We start from the raw sequence: 17,692 nt of genomic DNA, 5'->3' as shown, positions 1-17,692 counted from the left end.
TTTATCAACCAATTCTGAACTATTCCCATGGCTTTCTTGCGTTGCTGTCAAGTTTGTCAGATTTACTCTTATCCCTTTCTCATTACTCCACTAAGTTTGCTTTAGTTGTCAACCAATTGGCTCTCTTTCGTATGGCTGAAGTTGATGAAATAAATTACTGATTGTTTTGTCTTTAAATGGATTAAATAATTAAATATTCAAGAGTGTGGCAATCAACCCAACTTCAGCTAAAGCCATTAAGTCGTTTAGTTCAGTCAATCACTTCTGGGCCTTCATTCACTTGAGGGAGGTTGTTCTTGTGATATTCTCATTAGCAATATCATTCACAATGACTTCATATTTCTTCATTCTAACTTGTACATATTTTCTTCAAAAAGCAAACCAGATATCAAGGCAAATCAAACGGTTTCCCAGATAATTTATTCAATATGATTTTCTTGTAACTTCTGTCATCATCTTGCCAAAAAAAAAAAAAAAAAAAAAACAAAAATAGTAATTTTAGAAGGTTGAATTCTGTATTCATCATAAATATAAATATGTTTTGCACGAGTTCGGCTTCAGTCAGGGCAAGGCTCGTTCAAGCAGCTTTTACTGCCTTCTATTGAAAATATCTGCTTGTATGCTTTATTTTCATGAGATATTCCCAATGCCAGGCTGCAAAAGGCAATTAGAATGGTGTAGGCACAGGTTTGCCCTGATAGAAGCCGATCTTGTTTTGTGCACATTGGAAACATATCCCGTATCAGCTTTTGAATCCACATTAGCTCCCCACAGAGTGCATCCCACATGTGCCCTACATCACATCTCAGTGTGCATTGAGAATATCTCCCATGATTTTCAAAAGAGAGATGTTTCCAATACAAGGTCGGGATGTGATGTGGGGCATGCTCCATGGGGAGCCTATGCGAATTCAATTGGAGGGGAGGGGGTCCCCGAGGTTAATCATTAACATCCTTCTTTTTTTTTTTTTATGGGGCTATATAGAGATCACATCAGCGGCCCATAGGCACATCTCAACATGCATTAAGAACATCTTCCCAACACATGGTTGGAATGTGCTGCAGGGCATTGTGGGGGCCTCCTGTGGGGCGCTAATGTGAACTTGGGCCTTGGAGCTATGGGTATTTTTTGGACAGAGAACACCTAATAAAGTTCTCACTTCTCACCATCAATAGACTTCTCCAAACTCTTCTTTTTTGCCATGGAAAATCTTAGTGAGCATATATTATTTTTATGGTAATTTTGCCTTGGATTTAGTGCATTGATGCAATAGTAGAGTTCATACAAATACTTTTAACCTTGGTTGATTTCAACTGTGAAAAAAATACAATGTTGCTGCCCATAACATAATTTTAGCCAAATGAGCTCCTTGGAATAACATTGACAAAATTTTGTTCCTTTCTGCAGAACAGAGCTGGAGCTCCAAAAAGAAAGGACAAAGAAGACAGGAAAATGCCCATCACCATTATTTTAGGGGAATCAGTTACATCCAATAGCCTGTTTGTTATTCCATTATCTAACCCAGTAGGGATGAAAAGCTTCACCAACCACTCCAACTTTTGACCACTTATTATATGAAGTTTTCTGCTTGATTAGATCAGTCTGGAAGGTCAAGAACAAAAAAAATGCACGAGGGAATAACATAAAGTCCAAGCAGAGTTCCCGAGGCTCAGGAGACCAACATCAGACTGGATTTGTTTTTGCCAAGCACATTCCATATAGGCCCATCCGAGGGTTGGTGAAGAACTGAAGAGGAAAGTGTGCCTCTTCTACCATTCAAACCAATCACTCTCAAATTTGGAAACTACAGACAACAATGTTGAAAATGTGGCTTCACCAGAAGAGAACCGTACAAGTGATTATTGTCTCCTAGAAACCACTGATGTGGTCCCCACCTCTTTCTATTGTACTCGTATACAACTACTATGTGCTCCCCACCTCTTTCTCTTGTACTCATATACAACTACTAGTTATTTACGTGTCAGTCCATAATTAGTTGTTAGTCTTTTATTAAGACTTTTTTTATCAATAGTCTTTTATTAAGACTTTAATTGTTGTCTTTTATTAGGATTTTAATTTTGCCATGTAAGCAGTCTTATCCTTACTTCAGAATTAATATAAATAGAAAAAGGGGACGGCAGATTAACCTCTTTTCTAAAATCCTTCCTTCGAAATCTTCTTTTCTTCTTTTCTCTTCCTCTCTTTCTCTCCTCTCATCCTCTTAATTTCCCATTGATTATACACCACAGAGCTTAGGCTGTCAGTAGTCTCATACGACTACATGGTATTAGAGCCAACCTAGGAAATCTTATGATAGTCTGACATGGCTGGTTGCATAAGAATTTCCTAGGGTTGGAAATTTTCCAACAAAAAAGGATCATCGGTTGAGTCTTGGAGATTGTTGGTGAAACATCAGAGGATGACCAGCAATCAGAAAATCAGAAGGAAGAACCCTCAAGATTAGGGTTCAGACTTATCTTTGAAGGTTGCAGCCAGAGTTTTGCTGAAGTTCAAGATTCTAGTTTCTTGACTGTCGCCAATTCTAGGGCTGCAGTTAGTTTCAGCCTTGCACTCTAAGTTATACTTCGAAGGTTATCTTTTTTGGGTGGATTGCTGACCTAGAAGGATAAAGTAGGTTCGGCTGATAGCAAATTCTGCGTGTAATTACCCAGTCTCAGTGATACAAAAGGCATTTGCTAATCTTTTCTTGACAAAGAATAGAGTTTAAGAACCAAGGGGAAAACTATTTAGGGGTTGGTGGTGCTAGTAGCATACCTAAGAACAGTTTTCAGATTACCACTGTAAAATTTGATGGGTCAAACTACCTAGAGTGGGCCCAATAAGCCATGATGGCTATTGGGGGTAGAGGAAAACTAAGTTATTTACTGGGAGATGTCAATCAACCAACCAAGGAGGACTAAACATATACCTAATGGGTTCAGGAGAATTATTTGGTTATGACATGGCTGTGTAACTCCATAAAACCACGTATTAGCCAAAATTATTTATGGGCAAAAGCAGCTAAAAAAATTTGGGATATCATGAAAGAAACCTACTACCAAATGGGTTCAGGATGTTGGAAGCTACACCCTCATCTAGTTCCTGCAAAACTCAGGAACAAAAAGGGGAGTGCTGATACAATTGTTACTAATGATTGTGCAATCTCATCAGGCACAAGAGAAGCACCAACCTCATCAGGTTGGTAATTCAACATCATCATCTCAGCCAGTCACAACATTAGCTCCTCCCACCTAAGCATTTGCTCATTTAGGTACACGGGCCGCAGCTTATCATGCTTCAGCTCCAGGTAACATTGAACATTGTTGGGTAATAGACTCAGGTGCATCTAATCATATGACTAGTTTGCCTTCACTATTTATTACCTATCACTTATCTTCTGGTAAAGACAATGTGTCTATTGTTGATGGGATCACTTGTTCCCATTTCTAGCAAGGGAGACATCAAGTTGTCTAGTGCCATTTCCCTGTCTTCTATTCTGCATGTTCCTAAACTTTGCACCAATTTACTTTCAATTAGCAGCATTACTAAAAACCAGAATTGCTCAGTAACATTTTTTCCTGATCGATGTGTTTTTCAGGACTTGGAGACAAGGAAGGTAATTGGGACTGGCCATGAGACAAATGGAATCTATCTGCTTAGAGGAAGTCCACAGTGGGACGATAGTGAAGTTAGAGGATCTTTTGTTTCTCAGTCTATTAGTCAAGTCATGCTTTGGCATAACTGATTGGGTCATTTATCCTTTAGGTTTTTGAAAAGCTTGTTTCTTAGTTTATTTGAATCTATCCAGATGTCCAATTTAAAGTGTAAAAGTTGTGAGCTTGCAAGGAGCATTGTAGAACAATATATTCATTAAGTAATAAGAGTAGTGTTCCTTTTGCATGTCCAATTTAAAGTGTAAAAGTTGTGAGCTTGCAAGGAGCATTGTAGAACAATATATTCATTAAGTAATAAGAGTAGTGTTCCTTTTGCCATTGTGTTCCGATGTTTGGAGACCATATCACATCACTGCTATGGAGGGTACAGATACCTCTTACTGTTTGTTGATGACTATACCCGGTTTTCTTGGGTCTACTTGATGCGTTTTCGAGATGAGGTCTCTACCCTAACCCAGACCTTTCATCAGATGATTTTAACCCAGTTTGGGATAAAAATCAAAATTTTCAGATCCGATAATGCGAGAGAATATTTTAAAACATCACTAGCCTCTTATTTTCTTGACCATGGGATTATCCATCAGACTATCTGCCCCCATACCCCTCAGTAGAATGGGGTGGCTGAGAGAAAGACTAGGCACATATTGGAAGTAGCTAGAAGTATCATATTCAACTCTAATGTGTCCATACATTTCTGGGGAGATGCCATTTTCACAGCTGTATATCACATCAACCGAATTCTTTCATGGGTTCTTGACATGGAACCCCCATTTACTCTTTTATATCCTGATAAAGAGTTGTTTTCTATCCCTCTTAAAACCTTTGGTTGTATCTACTTCGTGCAAACTCTTGGCCCCCACTGTTCCAAATTTGACCCTAAAGCCTCAAGATGTATTTTCCTTAGTTATGTACAAACTCAAAAGGGATACTACTGCTACGAACTTGCTTCAAGAAAGTGATTTGTATCCATGGATGTTACCCAAAGGGAAGAAACCAATTGGATATAGATGGGTGTTTACTTTGAAACATAATGCTGATGGTTCCATTGAAAGATATAAGGCCCGGTTAGTTGCAAAGGGTTTTATTCAGACTTATAGTATAGATTACTTAGATACTTTTGCACCAGTAGCAAAAATGACCACTATCAAAGTGTTATTATCTCTTGCAGCCAGTTATTCTTGGCCATTGTTCCAAATGGATGTTAACAATGTCTTCCTCAATGGAGACTTACAAGAAGAAGTGTACATGCAGTTACCTCTTAGTTTTTATAGTACAGAGACAGGTAAGAATGCTTGTCAGTTGAATAAAGCTTTATATGGACTAAAACAGCCACCCAGAGCTTGGTTTGATAGATTCAGACAAGCCCTTGAAAAGTTTGATTATGTGCAGGCTCAATTAGATCACACTTTGTTTATTAAGAAAGTTGTATTTCCTTGACTCTACTTGTTGTATATGTAGATGATATTGTAGTAACAGGGAGTGATAACAACAAAATTGAGTCTCTTAAGAAACTTCTCCATCAAGAATTTGAGGTAAAGGACCTGGAAGAGCTACGATATTTCTTGGGTATTGAAATAGCTCGATCCAAGCATGGAATATTTGTTTCTCAAAATATATCATTGATTTGTTAGAAGAAACAGGAAAAATTGGGTGTTAAGCTAGTTGATACACCTATTGAACATAATCACAAAATTAGTGCAGAAGGTGGAGGGACTTTTAAAGATAAAACTATGTTCAAAACTACCCACCTACTTGTTGTAAGAGGATATTGGCATATTTAAAGAGGTCCCCAGGCAGAGGTGTATCATTTAAGGATAATAATCACATGAAGATAAAAGTTTACACAGATGCAGATTGGGCCGGTTGTGTTAATGATAGAAGGTCTACATCTGGATATTGCACCTTTGTATGAGGTAACCTTATTTCTTGGAGGAGTAAGAAACAAAATGTTGTTTCTCGTTCTAGTGCTGAAACTAAATATCGGTCCACGGCAAATGGTGTGGCTGAAATACTTTGGTTGAAATCACTGTTTGATGAATTGAGTATTACCTATGAGAAACCTCTAACGTTGTACTGTGATAATCAGGCTGCTATTAATATAGCTCATAACCCGGTACAACATGACAGAACCAAGCACATTGAAGTCGATCGACATTTTATTAGGGAAAGAGTTGCATCTCAAGAAGTCTATCTTTCATATATCAGCTCCAACATGCAGTTTATTGATCTTCTCACCAAGGCAGTTTCAAAGAAGGTTAGAAGCAAATCTATGCAAGTTGGGAATGACAAACATCTATTCCCAACTTGAGGGGGAGTGTAGAAACCACTGATGTGGTCCCCACCTCTTTCTATTGTATTCGTATACAACTATTATGTGATCCCCACCTCTTTCTCTTGTACTCGTATACAACTAGTTATTTAAGTGTCAGTCCACAATTAGTTGTTAGTCTTTTATTAGGACTTTAATTGTTGTCTTTTATTAGGATTTTAATTTTGTCATGTAAGTAGTCTTATCGTTACTTCAGAATTAATATAAATAGAAAGAGGAGGGCAGCAAATTAAGCATCATCTTCTTTTCTGAAATCCTTCATTCGAAATGTTCTTCTCTTCTTTTCTCTTCCTCCTCTCATTCTCTCCTCTCATCCTCTTAATTTCCCATTGATTATACACGACAGCTTGGGCTGTCAATAGTCTCATACGACTACAGTTTGAATTTTCCCAACAGAATAGGATTATTGATAAAAAAGCAGATTCCACAAGACAAGCTAGGTTGTAGTTTTTTTTTCCCAGAATATTTGTTCTCACTTCATTAACAAGTGCTGAAATTTGCAGTTCAATAACATATATGTCTCTTATTTTGGTGGAATGTGATAATTTTGGTCTGAAAACAAGACTACACATGGATCACATGTAACTTTATATCTGATCCAAAATTACCTCTGCACCCGAAACCTGGAATTCAGATGGAACTTTTTCTACATTCAGAACCTTGACCTTCCCATCTACCACATAGGCAGACCATCTGAACAATATCAACACAGGTAAGACTATCAAAACCAAAGAAAGAGGATGATCAGGCTTCAAGAAAAAATCTAAATATTTACCTACTCATCTATGACAGTGCAGAAACATGTATTTGGACATTGAGGCTCTGTTTGTTTGCAGTGCAAATCTAAATTGAATATAAATTTTGCACCCAGTTCAGTTTTGCATCCATTTATTTGTAACTATGATTTGCACTCCTCTCTGATAAAAAAAGTTGTACTTTTTACTTATTTGCATTCATTGGCACTGCAAATTCTTTGCATCTCAAAAACTGATAAAAAATTTGCACCAAATTAGACAACATAAGGTGGGGACAACATAATTTTACTCTTCTCACAGACAAATTAGACAAAGTCAAATCTGAAACAAAAGCTAACCAGAATTTATACTGTGCCTATTTGCACTTCCGTGCATTTATACCAATGTAAATGAAATTTGCACTGCAAACAAACTGAGCCTGAGGGACAGAAATAGCAGAAATCAAGGGAAAATGTGTAAAGATAATCAAGGCAAACCTTTGTGAACGAGGTCCAAGCAAAGCAGCAGAGAGATCTAACCCCAACTCCAAACTTTTGTGGAAGTTCCCATCAAAGTCACCATAAAATTCAATCTAGAAATGCACAACAAGTAATATTTATATAAGCTGCTATATTTGGACTAGACCCAGTGACAGAAGATAAATAAATAATTAAACTGGAGTTGCAATGTGGTAAGGATGCTGAGCAAGACAAAAGCCCATTTAAGTCAGTCAGGCCCGTCAAGAAGGTGTACACCAGAGGTCCAAGTAAGCAAGTTGAATACCTGTTGGTTGTAGGCAGTTGTAACAAAATTAACCAAATGTTAAGGCTGTATAAAAAGAGGAGAAACAGGAATAAGAAATCAAAGTTTTCCCTTCAAAATTGCTCTCTCTCTCTGAAGGTAGAGTCTCCCTCGAAGTTAGACTCCTGCGGTGAGAAAGAACTCACCAATTCTGGTATCAGAGCTCACAAGAAAGATCAAGATGACTAACTCCCAATCTGCCTCCATAGAAGACCAAGTTGATCTGATTGAAGTGGATCTGCATAAGTTCACCAGCGAATTCAGGGACATCAAGGAATCCCTTGCAATCTTGATTGCATGAAGTGAAAAATCCAACACTACAACGAATTTTAAAGAAGTAGAGGCAGAGGACTCCAGCCAAGGTAGCGCAAGAAGAAACGGCGGAAGCTACTCTTGAGTCTCGAGTCAGCAGGATAGACTTTCCCATCTTCAGTGGCCTTGTCTTGGATTATCGAACAGAGAAATATTTTGAACTACAAGAAACCGCCAGACACTAGCCATGGCTTCAATCTAATTGGAAGGAGAAGCGAACAACTGGTTTTAGTGGTACAAAAGATCACATCCTCAACTGACGTGAAACGACTTCATAGAGGCTCTCGGCATCAGATTCGAACCATCCTACTTTGAAGATTTCAATGAAGCATTGGCCAAGATTCATCAAGTAGGGACAATATGAGAATATCAGGTGGAATTTGAACGGCTGGCGACAAGGGTACAGGGTTGGCCAAAGCAAGCCCTCATCAACTACTTTGTTAGAGGTCTCCAAGATGATCTTCGAATGGAAGTCAAGGCCATGCAGCCAAATACGGTAGCCACAGCAGTCGATTTAGCTAGACTCCATGAAGAACAAATCAACGGACTGAAGAAGAATTGACCATTGGGACCCATCCTGAAGACACCATCGTATCTGAAAGGGCATTCCATGCCACAACAAGCCCATGTTATTCCATCAAAAAGACTATCCTAGGTGAAGATGCAAGATCGACGAGAGAAAGGCCTCTATTTTAATTGCAAGGAAAAATTCTCCCCTGGCCATCAACTCATCGCTGCAAGAAACAAGAAGCATTCTTGCCACAAACTGACTATAACGAATGGGAAGAACTTGTTGAGAACATAGGCAAATCAAAACAAGAAAATCAAACCCAGTGAACCAGCTATCTCTCTGCAAGCCCTTACAAGTATGCATTCGACCAGAACAATGAGGGTGGTGGGTCAGATTCGAGGCCAACGTGTCTCGGTGCTCATCGATAGTGGAAGAACTCTAAATTTTGTAACACTGGTGCTCACCAAACAATTGGAGTTACCCGTGCAACCACTGCTCCATTCTCTGTACATAGCAAATGGGGGAGGTATACGGTGCGAGGGGGTTTGTTCCAAGGTGGCATTGCTCATTCAAGGATGTGGATTTAAGGTGGACCTTCATTCGTTGGACTTCTATGGATTGAACATCGTATTGAAAATCCATTGGTTAAGCGAATTGGGCCCAGTGACACATGATTTGGCCAAGCTCACCATGGATTTCATCCAAAATGGGAAGCCATGCCACATCAAAGGGATAGGGCCAAACACAATCCAATTGAGTTGTCTACAAACCTTACTTAAGGACTGTCAATCAACAGCAAGTACCACTCTTATGAGTCTAGGCCTTAGCTACTTAGTTCCGACTCTCTCAAATGGGGGGACTTCAAAAGCCTCAGAAGCCCAAGGGACTGAACTTCAATCGTTGTTGCAAGACTACTCAAACATCTTTCAAGAACTGACAGCGCTGTCGACATCTAGAGAACAAGATCATTGGATTTCGATACAACCGGGAGCATCACCAGCAAACGTATGGCCTTATAAGTATCCGCACTGGTCATAAGACAAAAATCGAGATGGTGAAGGAACTACGAGACAAAGGTATGATCCAACTCAGTACCAGTCCCTATTTGGCCCCCGTACTTTTAATTAAAAAGAAAGATGGAACTTGGCGTTTCTATATAGATTACCGTGCATTAAATAAAATCATTTTGAACACATGATGAGCTCGGGTTGGCCACTCATTTTTCCAAGCTGAAGTTAAGAGCAGGGTATCACTAGATTAGAGTGCACCCCCATGATGTCTATAAGACAGCATTTTGAACACATGAGGGCCATTATGAAATATGAATTTTTGGTGATGCCATTTGGCCTCACTAATGCACCCTCTACGTTCCAATCACTAATGGATGAAATTGTCCAGCCATTCTTACAGCAATTTATATTGGTGTTTGACAACACTCGCAAAGATTGGACTTCTCACATGCAGCATTTACATACTAGCTGTATGCCAAAATGCCCAAATGTGATTTTGGAAAGAAACAAAGTCCTTATCTTGGGCATATCGTCTCAGCTGGTATAGTAAAAGTAGACCCAAAAAAGGTTCGATACATTCTGGAATGGCCCCAACCCACTTAAGTTAAGAATCTCCAGAGTTTCTTGGCCTTGCAGGATATTATCGCCGCTTTATGCAGAATTATGGGACTCTGGCAGTCTGGCTGCTCCCTAACACATTAACTAAAGAAGAACGGTTTTGAGTGGTCTAAAGTAGCTGAGTCCGCCTTTACTACATTGAAGCAGGTTCTCACTATACCTCCGGTGTTAACATTACTGGACTTTTCTAAAGAATTTGTGGTGGAATCAGATGTGTCACGAGGATAGGAGCTGTTTTACTACAGGAAGGAAAACCAGTAGCTTACTTCCGCAAAGCCATCCCAAAACAAGCCCAAGGAAAATCAACATACGAGAAAGAATTGATGGTTGTGGCCCTTGTAGTCCAGAAGTGGAGGGTAATTACTGGGCCGCCATTTTACTATCCACATAGATCACAAATGTTTAAAACATTTGATGAAACAACCGGACCTATCAGATGTTCAAACAAACTTCTAGGTTTTGATTTCACAATTGAATACAAACCAAGTCCTACCAACGTGATTGCTGATGCACTCTCATGACAGCATGAATTGGGCCAATTATCAGTGTCTCAACCCATTTACCCCTTGGCGGGTCAGCTGAAAGAAGAAGCCTTTCAAGATGAACACCTTACCAAAATACAGAATGAGCTGGTGCAAGGCAAGGGCCATCTACCTGGATATTCAGTTTTCAATGGCATCCTAATGTTCAAGGGGAGAATGGTTATTCCAGTGTAGTCAGCTCACATCCCAGCCCTCCTGGAATTGTTCCATGCCTCTCCAGAAGATGGTCATTCAGGAGTCTTGTGCACTCAAAAAGGATGGCTTCACATTTCCACTGGGTAGGCATGAAAAAGCACATACATACTTTTGTATCCCACTGCTCCACGTGCCAAAGACACAAGTATGATACCCAAACACCAGCTGGATTACTTCAGCCTATCCCACTTCCTGATCAAGTCTGGGAGGAAATCACGATGGATTTCATCATAGGCCTTCCGGCTTCATCAAGCAAGACAGTCATTGTAGTCTTTGTGGACAGACTCTCTAAATAAGCCCACTTTGCACCATTGGCCCACCCATATACAGTGGCACAAGTGGCCAAGCTTTTATTCAGGAAGTCTCACAGCTTCATGGGACACCAAGAGATATCATTTCAAGTCATGATGCAGCCTTCATGAGCAAATTCTGGTCTGAATATTTCAAGGCCCAAGGAACCAAGCTACATTGCTCAACCAGCTACCATCCACAAACAGATGGCCAATCCGAGGTGGTTAATCGTACACTAGAAACTTATCTACGAGGTTTTACAAGTGATTACCGCCAGGCATGGCTCAAATGGTTACCATGGGCCGAGTATTGGTACAACACCTCGTACCACAATTCACTACAAGCAGCCCTATTCAAAGCTCTCTATGGATGAAACTGCCATCCTTAATACCCTATGAAAAAGGCTCAACTGCAGTGGCGGAAGTGGATGAGTATCTAACCCAGAGAGATGCTGTCATTGGGGACCTTAAAACCAATCTTTTACAGGCCCAACAACAATGAAAAAACACTATGACAAGAAGCAACGGAATGTCTCTTATGAACCAGGAGACTAGGTCTATCTAAAACTTCGGCCATATAGACAGAGTATCCTGGCAAAAAGAATCTCCCAGAAGCTGGCTCTGTGATTCTATGGATCATTTCAAATCCTTGAAAAGGTGGGTAAGGTTGCCTATAAGCTAGACCTGCCAACATCATCCAAGTTACACTCCATCATCCATGTTTCTCTGCTGAAGAAACACCTAGGGCCAAAGGCTCCTGTTTCACCAACACGACCAGAATTCTCAGAAGAGGGAACCTTGATGCCAGAACCAGCTGAAATCGTGGACTTCAGAATCACCAAGAAGGGTAAGGCCACAATTCAACAAGCCCTGGTTGTTTGGAAGCATCTCCCAACTGAAGATGCCACATGGGAGGACTACCACACTATCTTGCGCCAGTTCAGTCATCTCAACCTTGGGGACAAGGTTGCTCTCATGGGGGATGGAATTGGTAAGGATGCTGAGCAAGACAAAAGCCCATTTAAGTCAGTCAGGACCATCAAGAAGGTGTACAGATCACCTCTGTCTTCACTGTTCAGTTTCCTCCTTGGTGTGGGAACATTTCCTGAAATATATGGACATCAACTGGGTTATGCCAAGGTCGGTCAAGGAGTTGCTGTGCTGTTGGAACGTTAAAGGCCTAAGCTAGAAAGGAAAATTAGTGTGGAAGACCATTCCTGCAGCTGTCTTGTGGTCCATTTGGACTGAAAGGAACAATAATTTTTTTTGTAATAGAGCTAAAAGTCCTGAAGAGTTAGTGCAGAGAGCTGTGGGCAAGCTGTTCTCTTGGGTGTCTGTCACTGAGAGGTTTAGACACCTAAACTTGTCTCTCTTGTTTCGGTGTCACTCTTGGTGGACTGTAACATGTCTTGTTGTCAGGCTGTCATTTTGACCTGGGTATTGTTGTATTTTCTCCTTTCTGTTTGAATCAATTTACCTTACCTTTTCAAGGTGTACACCAGAGGTCCACATAAGCAAGTTCAATACCTGTTGGTTGTAGGCAGTTGTAACAAAATTAACCAAATGTAAAAGCTGTATATAAAAAGGAGAAACAGGAATAAGAAATCAGAGTTTTCCCTTCAAAATTGCTGCCCCTCTCTGAAGGTAGAATCTCCCTCAAAGTTAAGACTCCTAGGGTGAGCAGGAACTTTTTTTTTTATTGGAAGGGTGAGCAGGAACTCACCATAATGATATTGCCATCATCATCATCCAAGCCTTATCCCAACCATATGGGGTCAGCTACATGAATCATACTTCACCATTCCATTTTGTTTAATGTCATACACATTATTAAATTCTTAGTGCTTAAATCATTTCTTATTACTTCAACCCATGTCCTTTTTTGTCTACCCCTACCCCTTCTAGCCCCTTCAACTTGCAACAGATCACTTCTTACAGGTACTTCCAAAGGTCTTCTATGGACATAACCAAACCATCTTAGTCTACTTTCTCTCATTTTCGAATGACCTTATACTTTCTAATTTGTCCACTCATCCATCTCAGCATGCACATTTCTGCCGCACTCATTTCTTGGACATATTGTTTCTTTGCTGCCCAAGACTCTATTCCATATAACATATCTGGCCTTACAACTGTTTTATAGAATTTTCCTTTTGTTAAATCTGTTAATATCTATGTAATATGTGTCACAGGGACACTATAGTCTTTTGTATTCTTATTATTAAGTCATGTGACCCTAATATAAATAGAAGAGCTGGTCCCACCAACATGACTTTTGACTCTCTAACCTTCATTTCTCCCTTCCTCTCTTCTCCTCTCTCTTCTTTCTTCCTTCTTTCTCCTTTTCTCTTTATTTCTTACTTTCATCAAGACAACGCCTTTTTCATCTAAAAATTGCCATCATTATGCAGATAATAATTGAAGAAGTCAGAGGAGATATTGAGAGAAATTCCCACAACACAAATCACTAAACAGAAACCTCATTTATCAACTCAACGTCTCAACCCTAAAGATACCAACTACAAAGACTTTCTTTTTACTAAAACTCCTAAAACAATTCAAGAACCCATTAGGCTATTACTAATCCTACCACAAAGACTTTGTTTCCCATTCTTCCTCCTTACTTTTCTTATTATTTTTCAAATAGAATTTTAGAAAATTGACAATTGAAACAAAAATTGAATTAGAATTTATTCCTTACTTTTGTGGCTTGTGTAAAATCTCAGGCTAACAAGCATGAGAAGATGGATTTGAGTCTGAGAGCATCCACTTTGTGCAAAAAACTGCTGAAGGATAGGTCTATATCCAGTCCAGCCCTCCCAGGACACTAGATACCCAGGACCAAGATTGGGTAGTGGTCCTTAATTTGTTGCTTTACTTCAGTTAATCATAAGTTTGTATTATTACTAACTAGTAGAAAGAATATGCAGCTGCACATTGATGGATCCAAAGTTGTGGAAACTGGAAACATGTCTTCATTGAAAACAACAGTGTTGTATTTTCATAAAGAAATGGTGACAACATGAAGCCACTTGCCAAGGCAAGTTTTGGCACATAGAGTAAAAATGGTTGTGTTTAAGCACAAAAAAAGGGAAAAAAAAAGACATGCAGCTATGATATACTATTAGTTAATTACATATTTATTAATGTTTCTTATTGGTGGATGACATATGCTTTTATCAATAACTGTGAATTTTATTAAAATAGAACATGTAAATGGTGCATACAAGGTTATAATGCAGTACATGAGAGATAAACCCTCTTATCTCTTGCCAAAGAATCTTTCTTTTTCTTACAACTGAACCCAAAAGATTTGATCTCTCCCCACCCCTTCTTTAGCTAAGGTATCTGGCAATGCATTATCACTTCTTTTGACCCATTGTAGCCTCAATTTCATGTCTTTTTTCCAGCCATCTGAATTTCTCTCTCATTGCTGTAACTCCACATCTTTGCCTCCTCATTTTGTTACTAGTAGTCCACTACCAATTTAGAGTCTCCTTAGATGGCTATCTTTTTTATATTCAAATTCCTTGCCCTTTGTACTTCCTTCGGTGTAGCCATAACTTCAGCCCTTAGAAAATCATCCACTCCAGGTGGGCTTGAGCATAAAGCAATTATTTGGCTCTCAATATCCCTAAGCATTGTTCCTATTCCTGACATTCCCAGATTCCCCAAGCTGCTTCCTTCAAAATTGGGCTTAATGAATCCTCTTTCCAGTGGAGACCAATAAGGATTGCTGACAATCTTTTTTGAGGATAATCAGCCACTTCCTTCCACTTTTTAAGGATGTCATCTATTGAAACGTTTGAGAAGGTTTCCAAATATTTTAGCCAACACACTACTCTAACCATAATGATTTCAACTATGGCTTCTTTGCTCCTTTCCTCTTCCACAAAAATTCTTGAGTTCCTTTCTTCTCAAATTGTCCAACTTATTGCCACCGTTGCGCATCCCTATTTGATTCTTCCCCCTTTTCTTTGGCCAAGCAAATGTTGTTGGAGAAAACAAGCTTGGCACATTAGCCAAAGGATTCCACCTACACCCAAACAAAGAGAAGAACTACTCCCAAATGTTGATTACATGGTTTCATTTATCAGCTTGGCATAATGTTTTACTCTTTTTATTTATTATTTATTTAAAAGAATCCATGCTAATGAGGTGTAGGCATCATTCTTTAGGAGATTGAAACACTATAACTCATGCCTTAACTATTTAAATCACTACTTCAGACTAATTAAACACATCCTTACAACAAAAATGGAACCAAAAGTAACCTCAAAGGCATAATTCCACTAATCTGGGAATTTGCCAATGTTCTTCATTGGATATTGTACTAGTAGTTCTCCTTTCGGGAATGATCCAAATCCCTGTTATAGTTTACCTATGCTCAAATTTAGAATATGAGATCACATTGGCATCATTGTTATGTTTGTTGTTTCCAAGATTTTCCCAAGGATTCCACAACGGATCATATTCTTCTAGGTTGAACCTGGCATGTCAGGGTGAAGGTTGGATCACAGTTAGGAATGAGAAATATGAACCCAACTTAACTTCAGGTTAGGTTAGGGTTGAGGCCTTGAGCAACTGGACCCAACCTGAACCTAAGAATAAGCTATATTAGCATCGAGGAAAAGGAATTCCTTCGTTTTCACAGATAGGAAAAGGAAGGCTTGGAATGGACAAGGGTGTTTTGGGCCTCATGGTAGATTCAAATGGAAAAAAATATTAAAAGGAAGGCAATGTTTTAAAAGCAAGAAACACGATTAAAATGCAAAGGGTTCCTAGAGACTAGAGTACCAAAAGCAAGGCACATGGTGAGGTATGCATTTGAATGAAAATGAGATGCCACTTTTGGAAAATAATAAAAGAATTTTAATATACAAGAATATGCAAATGTACATTCTAAAAGAAATAAAATATTTCAAAAAATAAAAACTAGAAGCTCAATTCGTTAGTGTATCGTGTTATTAACACAAAGTTTGTAACCTCGTACATAGTCATATATAGGCTAAACTGTTTAAACCCTCAACATCATAGATTCGCCTACAAAATAGTAAATTAACTATTCAATATCACATTGAATGTTAACTAATAGAAATATGGTAAGGAGACAGGTACAATGCACCTGGGTTCAGGTGAGGTACCGTCTATGAGCCAAGGCGTGGCCGATGCACACCTTTAAAAGATTGCAGCACATTTGGATAAATGTGAGTAACAAAGCTCCACATAGGAAATGGAAAGGGCTCAAAATCAAGATTGATGAGGTGAGTTGGATGCATAAATCTCAACGAAGTGGATGAGAGAAGGTGTAAAGGGGAAAAAATATTCTCTTTTTCTCCTCGCAGAAGGTCTAGCAGAAGAAAGAAAGCCAAAAAAAAAATCATTACCAAGATGAGAATGAGGGGAAATTGAGGAGAATCTTGATGGGGAGGGAGGGAGGGTGGGAGAGAGAGTTGTTTCCACTCACGGGTGATAAGTTATGTAAAAACAAAAACATTGGACAGTTTAGAAAATAAACAGTTCAAAATTGAGACAGTGACATGATGAATTTATGAACAAAGAGGGTGAGGAGATACCAAGAGACATAAAGAGTGAAAGGATAATAGAATGACTTACAGAATCGTTGGCTTGAAGCTTCTCTGCCCATCCATTCAGAACATAAGGGTCATTGACAGCAACACAAATTACAGAGTCAATCCCCTTTGCTTTGAACTTATCGATGTTGTTCTTGTAACTGGGAACATGCTGTGCAGAACAAACTCCGGTGAAAGCGCCCTGAAAAAAAAAAAGAAAAGATAAAGAAAAAAAAAAACACCAACAGGAGTCGCAAGGCATAAGGATAAGCAACAAGTGCGAGAAACCATAGTAAAATTCATAAAGAAAAAGAAGGAGAATGAACTTACAGGAAGCCCAAAGATGACGACTTTCTTGTCCTAAACATAAGATCACAAACCCAACAAACGAATAAAAAAAATAGAAATTGAGAAATGAACAAAGAAAATGGGTTTCGTATTAGTCAATTCTCGCCCATTTTGCTTTGAGAAAGAGAGAAAAGAATGCAGAGGCGACCTTGAAGATATCTTTAAGAGGTGTTGTAGAGAACTTAGAGGAGACACCCTCGTCCCAGGATCGAGCCTTCTGAAGCGAAACACCAGGAGCTGCAGAGACGATATCAGTACCGACTGAAACCGACGCGAATGCCCTGGAAACAGCAATTCGAAGACCGCCCACAATCGATTTCATTGAGGAGCCGTTGGATCGCTTTAACATTGCAGACGCCATCGCTACTCTGACGACCGTGTTCTGAACTTCTTACCCCCCACCCCACTCACTCCCACCGTCTCCCCACTCTCGAATTATTTCTCCTACTAGTAGGGAGCAGTGAGTGTTGACATAAGATAAATACTTAATGGTTAAACAGAGAGAAAATGGGAGGCAAGAAGACAATTTCTTCCGAGGCTGAAACCGTTAGATTGGAGATTATCAAAACTCTGAGTGGGACCCACTTCCCTTCCCCTCATTTTGGAGTTTGGATTTGTGCCAGTTAAGATAATGGGCCTGGGCCTTTTTTAAATAGCCAAGATGGGCCTGGGCCTTGTGGCGACTGATTTGACCCCGATCACAGAAACTCCACATCCGGTCGTGGTCAGCAGTGGCTGATGATAGGGGATCTCCT

General features: G+C 39.4%; 1 protein-coding gene across 1 annotated transcript; it reads right to left on the bottom strand.

Annotated features, from left to right (window-relative positions):
• Positions 1-6,499: 6,499 nt before the first annotated feature.
• PRXIIF (peroxiredoxin IIF) lies at positions 6,500-17,471 on the bottom strand. The gene is made up of 5 exons (XM_088941732.1): positions 17,086-17,471; positions 16,920-16,949; positions 16,633-16,791; positions 7,235-7,329; positions 6,500-6,696 (listed from the first exon to the last, which is right to left on the bottom strand). Exons 1-5 carry the CDS (start codon positions 17,296-17,298, stop codon positions 6,591-6,593), a joined length of 603 nt encoding a protein of 200 aa, XP_088797858.1. The 5' UTR covers positions 17,299-17,471; the 3' UTR covers positions 6,500-6,590.
• Positions 17,472-17,692: the final 221 nt, after the last annotated feature.

Source organism: Nelumbo lutea, chromosome 4, assembly GCF_056320005.1.
Source record: "Nelumbo lutea isolate HS-2025 chromosome 4, American lotus-T2T, whole genome shotgun sequence".
Classification (NCBI taxonomy): Eukaryota; Viridiplantae; Streptophyta; class Magnoliopsida; order Proteales; family Nelumbonaceae; genus Nelumbo; species Nelumbo lutea.
This window is presented reverse-complemented; position numbering and strand designations above follow the sequence as displayed.

Coding starts and splice junctions, on each gene's coding strand:
- PRXIIF (XM_088941732.1), bottom strand. CDS start 17,298: ATGGCGTCTGCAATGTTAAAGCGATCCAACGGCTCCTCAATGAAATCG. Junction 16,950..17,085: donor CTCTTAAAGATATCTTCAAG/GTCGCCTCTGCA, acceptor TCTTATGTTTAG/GACAAGAAAGTCGTCATCTT. Junction 16,792..16,919: donor TCGTCATCTTTGGGCTTCCT/GTAAGTTCATTC, acceptor TTTTTTTTTCAG/GGCGCTTTCACCGGAGTTTG.